Genomic DNA, 6,226 nt, shown 5'->3' on the forward strand with positions numbered 1-6,226 from the left:
TTGTTGTATCTGTTCACTGCAGGCCTCTGGCCTTCCTCATAACACGGCGCGGACAGATAAGAGGGTCTGGGGCCCCGGGGGGGTCCGAACCTCCAGCCCCGCTCCAGGACCCGCTCCCAGGGAGGGTCCGGCCAACAATAGGGGTCTTGTGTGGGGTCCCTGGAGCGGGGCAGGCCCGGTGCCGGGTTCCCCATCATGACACTGGCTCCTTTGTTTGTTGTTTGTGGAGGCGTGGTTATTGGAGCGAGCCATCTGAACCACAGATGGGGGGCGCGGTGGTGGTGGTGGGACATTCCACCTCCGAGCTTGTGATCGGAGCCAAGATGGCCGCGAGGGGAATGTGATTAGCGGGTGGAATCATGATTCATCGTTAGGCTCCACTCTCCAGTGCACTGCGTTGGTGGAGAAGGAGACATCAGCCTTGTGGCTGATCAGACCTCCAGAAACGCCCCTCCTGGCTTCACCAAAGACTCCGTTACCAACGTTGTTTGGTAAAGTCACTTTGATGTGTGACTCTGCTAAGAGGGTTTTGCATAAACGCTCCTGCCCTGACTATAAACAGAAGCCTGTATGCACCACTTTGGGGACATTTGTTTGGAGACTCGCTGTTGTGCTGTCCACAAACATAACAGTTTACGTTTGTGGAGTTTCTGAAGGTCAGCTCACCCAGAACGTTCTGACCCCCGCAGTCTGACTCAAGTTAAATTAGTAGCATAGTTCTAGAGGATGGATTAGGAACATGGTTCTAGAGGAGGTTGAGTTAGGAACATGTTGAGTCAGGAACATGGTTCTAGAGGATGTTGAATTAAGAGTGTCTCTTCTTCATATTGCACCAGCTAACCTTCAGCTCATCATCAGCTAACAATCAGCTACCCTTCAGGTACCCTTCAGCTAACCTTCAGCTAACCTTCAGCTAGCCTTCATATAACTTTCAGCTAACCATCAGCTAACATCAGCTAACCATCAGCTAACCTTCAGCTAACCTTCTGCTAACCGTTTACTCCTTCTCTTGCAGGTCTGCCAGGCGGTCCAGACAACGGCAAGACTGAAAGTAAGCTCCCAGTTCATGTGTGTTCATGTATGTATTAACATGTAGCTTGTATTCACGTACGCTAACATGTAGCTTGTGTTCATATACTACCATGTAGCTTGTGTTCACATTCACTAGCATGTAGCTTGTGTTCACATTCACTAGCATGTAGCGTGCTAACAGTCTAATGTCTGTCCCTCAGCCGTGCTGTGCGTCCTGGACACGCCCACCGTGGTCTGCATCGCCTTCGCTGCCTTCGTGATCGGGGCCCTGCTGACGGGGGCCCTGTGGTTCATCTACTCCAACACAGGTAGCTACGCCCCTGCTCTCTGGACGGGCCCCTAGTACACCCCAGGGGAGGGGCTGACCTGAGTTGCGGGTTTGACTGCCGTTCCAGGGCACTACCTTTCACGGGTAGAAGGTTGTGAAAACACGGGTTATGGGTTCGCTGGAACCGGTTAGTGACATCACAAGGCGGGGGGGGGGGTGGCTGATGAACCGATCCCAACCGACCAGCCGACTCAGTGGGCCATACCAAGTGGAAGGTTTATCGACCCCTCTTGGTCTGGGTGGACTCTTCCACTTGTGATGTCACAAAAGCGTAGTCTAGACAGAGATGTTTGTTGCTCTCTGAGCCACCAGGACAGTGTCACCTCAGGTGAAAGGAGGTCACACAGCTGGTCTGATTGGCTCTCATCAGGGGAAAGATGATGTCACCTACCACTCGATTGGTGGCCAATGCCGTGACGTCACTTGGCAACACTTTCCAGACAAAACGCTTGTTTTGTTGTTGATTGCAAGACCTGTGTCTGGAGCTGGGTCTGGGATCTGAGTGTTATAAGATTGGATTTTATTGATCCCAGATGGGATCACAGACAGGTGCCACAGCAGCCAGTACAGCCCAGTAGATGCAAACCTAAAGATATGACAGTAAACATTATCGACCACAGAATAAGGTCAAGGTGTGGACAGAAGTGGGTCGGTGGGTTGAGGGTTAGTGTTTGTTTGGAAGCAAGCAGAGATAGCTGTGTGTCTGCGTTACTGTGAAAGATTCTCCAACTAATTTCACGGAGTTTAGCAGACACTTTTATCCAAAGCGACTTACAATAACTACATTTGTCAGAAGACGAGAAACAAGAACATATCTCTGCCAGTACAGTAAGGATGTTCATAGAACCAAGTGCCAAGCACTAACAATCACTAGGTTAACCCATTCCCTGTATAAATCAAAGACAGCTAGTCTCCAGTGTCCTTGTTGGACCTGAAGATAACACAGACCTCAGACCTGCAGTCAGAGGCCAGCGAACCCATCGCTCTTCCGTCACACACACGCCATCGATTTCTACTTCCCGTCCCCTGCCCAGGGCGGCTGGACCATGTCGCTGGGCCTGCCAGGGCAGGCGAAGAAGGTGACACGGTGATACCTCATGTCAAGGCTCTCTCCCCCCCCCAACCCGGGGCCCCCACCCTGCCTGTCCCCTGGACGGTGTGGACGTCCGGTAGCAAGACAGATCTGTCCTCTGGGACCTCCGCCCATCACCAGCCTGGCGTCTTTAGCTGAAGGTCTCCTCAGGAACAGAGACAGGAAGTCAGACATAGGGGATCCATCAATCCCAGCTAGGATTGATGGATCTTCTTCAGCTTCTGCTACTTATTACTTACTTACTTACCTACTTACTTACTTACTTACTTACTTACTTACTTACTTACTTACTTACTTACTTACTTACTTACTTACTTACGAGGTGCACTGCTAATGGCGATATACCAGTTCAGATATCTTAATGTGTGTCGAACATGCTTAGTCACAGCTGGATAATAACATTCACTACTAGCCTGGAGCACGAGTCAGCAAACTGCTCCATCTGCTGAACACGTCTTTGCTAGCTCTGCGTTGGCTCTCCGCTAGCCTGCAGGAAAGATTAGCCGTCGAACATGGGCTTCCTTATCGGAAGAGCAATATTTGTGTTGGCGCCTCTTTAAAAAAAATGGCCCTTGAGTTTGGCTCTGAGCGGTTTCCTTTCACCAGCGAGCAACAATGAGACACAGCCGGGCCCCTCAAGGAAGGCCAGAGGTCTCCCTGTGAGGAGGGCCACAGAGAGCCAGGCCCCTGACTGAGGTCCAGAGGTCACCTGTGAGGGGGGCCAGCAGAGACCCTAACCCTTCAGAGGCCCAGAGGTCTCCCTGTAAGGGGGGCCAGCAGAGACCCTAACCCTTCGGAGGTCCAGATGGAGGTCTTAGCAGAGGAACCTCTCTGCTGGTGTTTCACGGCGGGTCAGTGTTGGGAGAGGTACTGAGTGGGAGAAAAGCCTTACATGGTAGCAGAACCGGCCAGAACCGCCTCATGATCCGCGTCCCCTCACAAACACCCACCCCTCCCCCCCCTCCTCCTGACACAACCCTGGACCGCAGTCAGAACCAGATGAGGTCGTAAACCGTGAACCCCTTAGCCCGGTGGGTCCGCCTCTCTGCATAGCCTCCCCCCCCCCTTACCCTCACTTACCCCCCCTCACCCCCAACAGCCCTCCACTTATTGTATGTTTTACGTCCTGGCACTTGAAAACACTTGCAGCCTCTCACCCTAGCTATCTGTGTTGTATACGGGGAATGGGTTAACCTAGTGATGGTTAGTGCTTGGCACTTGGTTCTATGAACACCCTTACTGTGCAGACAGAGATATAGTGTTGTTTCTCTTTCTTCTGACAAATGGACTTATTGTAAGTCTCTTTGGATAAAGTGTCTGCTAGATGCCCTGAATGTGAAGATGTTGCTTGATATGTGAGGAGGCTACGCTACGCTGTGAACGTTCAGAGGGCCGTGTTGAGACCAGGTCCGTCCATGTACAGACCGGTCTATCCGGTGGTTTAAGTAAAAACTAATCTGTAGACCCCTGCTACGCTAGAGCAGAGAGTGAAGCATGAAGTGCATCATAATGTATTCACATATACTCTGTGTATATATACTGTGTGTATATACTGTGTGTATATATACTATGTGTATATAAACTGTGTGTATATACTGTGTGTGTATTTATACTGTGTGTATATACTGTGTATATATACTCTGTGTGTATATACTACGTGTGTATATACTATGTGTCTATATACTGTGTATATACTATGTGTGTATATTTTGTGTATATTTCGCCCTGGATAAGCTACAGTCTCTAGAAGAAGTAAGCCTCAATTCTTTTGTTTGGAATGGCTGTGGTTGTGTGTGTGTGTCTGTGTGTCTGTGTGTCTCTTTATGTGTGTGTAGTTTTCTGTGTCTGTGTGTGTGTGTGTGTGTGTGTGTGTGTGTGTGTGTGTGTTTTCTCTAGTTCCTGGCAGGCTCGACTTTGGTAAACATTAGCAGAGCAGAGGGGCCGGGAGAGAGGGGCTAGCACACACACACACACACACACACACACACACACACACATACACACACACACAGAGGGACACACACACAGACACACAAACACACACACACACACACACATACACACACACACACAGAGACACACACACAGACACACACACAGACACACACACACACACACACACACACAGGGACACACACACACACACACAGGGACACACACACAGACACACAAACACACGCACACACACACACAGAGGGACACACACACAGACACACAAACACACACACACAATACTACGGCAAGGCAGCGACCAGTTTGTTCGTTTGTATCTGCAGGATTATTTGCTTATCCATATCTTTATTTGTGTTCATATTTTTGTATTTCTGTGTATGTTGGTCTTTTTAATCCACGTGTGTATTTGTTGATAAGTAAATATCTTTGTTTGTTTGTTTGTTTCCTCCAGGTGGGGGGCGGGCGGCCCCCCAGCCGGTGGTCCAGAAGTCCCCGCCTGCCTCCGAGAACAGCAGCGCCGCCCACAGCATCGGCAGCACCCAGAGCACGCCCTGTTCCAGCAGCAGCACCGCCTAGAACCGCCTAGAACCACCTAGAACCGCCTAGAACCTCCACCCAGAGCACGCCCTGTTCCAGCAGCAGCACCGCCTAGAACCGCCTAGAACCACCTAGAACCGCCTAGAACCTCCACCCAGAGCACACCCTCTTTCAGTAGTAGTACCACCTAGAACCACCTAGAACCACCTAGAACCTCCACCCAGAGCACACCCTGTTTCAGTAGTAGTACCACCTAGAACCTAGACCTAGGACCCAGAGTTCCCTGTTCTATTAGTAGTACCGCCTAGAAACTAGAGCCCTTAAGACATACATCCCCTAGATCATTCTAACCCAAAACCTGGAGAACCTAGAGCCCCTAGAACATATTACCCTGAACCCCCCGAACCCATGGCAAACCCTTTACCCCTATCACTTAGAACCCATGGCAAACCCTTTACCCCGAACCCCCAGAACCCATGGCAAACCCTTTTCCCCTATCACTTAGAACCCATGGCAGACCTACCCCTGGGGTCCCCACACCAGACCTACCCCTGGGGTCCCCAGACCAGACCTACCCCTGGGGTCCCCAGACCAGACCTACCCCTGGGGTCCCCAGACCAGACCTACCCCTGGGGTCCCCACACCAGACCTACCCCTGGGGTGCCCAGACCAGACCTACCCCTGGGGTCCCCACACCAGCCCTTGGGGGGCAGACCTGGTGGTGGGTAGGGCTCCCTGACACTAAAGACATGAGGACCCCCTTTAGTGCCTGGCTGGGGTTGGGTTTTGGTGAGTGTGTTTGCCCAAATAAGACTTTAACACAAAACACATCTGCACCCAAACCGAATCCGATCAAACCTATGAGTGTCAGAGAATGGTGTTGTTCAAATCGAATGCTGTTTCTCCGGCCAAGGACATCTAGAACATGGATGGGCTGTGATTGTGTCAATGTTACTGTCAACCGGGAGGACTAGCATAACTAGATAAGATAAGATAATACTTTATTGATCCCAAATGGGAAATTTGGGCTATCACCTGGCCAAATATAATTTTTATGTGATATTTTGACATAGGGTAGCGAATGAGCAAGTCAACCACTATTTGAAATCAAGAGTTAGCAATAGGTTATAAAGTTTTCACTGTTTGAAACAGTGTCATATGAGCGAGAAGTGAGCATGTTCAGATTTTGAATGTATGCTGATGATACAGTAATACGACAACAAATGTGAAAGAAAATGTGAAAGGAACTACTTCTCACAAACAATACATTTTTATTACACATA

The 6,226-nt window shown here is 50.2% G+C and overlaps 1 protein-coding gene across 2 annotated transcripts in view; it reads left to right on the forward strand.

Annotated features, from left to right (window-relative positions):
* Window positions 1-5,202, forward strand: part of tgfbr3 (transforming growth factor, beta receptor III) — a 56,946-nt gene extending 51,744 nt beyond the window's left edge. For both annotated transcript variants that reach the window (XM_079739703.1, XM_079739704.1), the window contains exons 15-17: window positions 1,016-1,051; window positions 1,233-1,340; window positions 4,858-5,202. In XM_079739703.1, the coding sequence (XP_079595829.1) occupies window positions 1,016-1,051; window positions 1,233-1,340; window positions 4,858-4,982 (269 nt within the window). In that variant the 3' untranslated portion in view covers window positions 4,983-5,202. The remainder of the gene's footprint in view (window positions 1-1,015; window positions 1,052-1,232; window positions 1,341-4,857) is intronic.
* Window positions 5,203-6,226: the final 1,024 nt, after the last annotated feature.

The sequence above is a fragment of the Pollachius pollachius genome (genome assembly GCF_949987615.1).
Source record: "Pollachius pollachius genome assembly, chromosome: 7".
NCBI classification, from domain to species: Eukaryota; Metazoa; Chordata; class Actinopteri; order Gadiformes; family Gadidae; genus Pollachius; species Pollachius pollachius.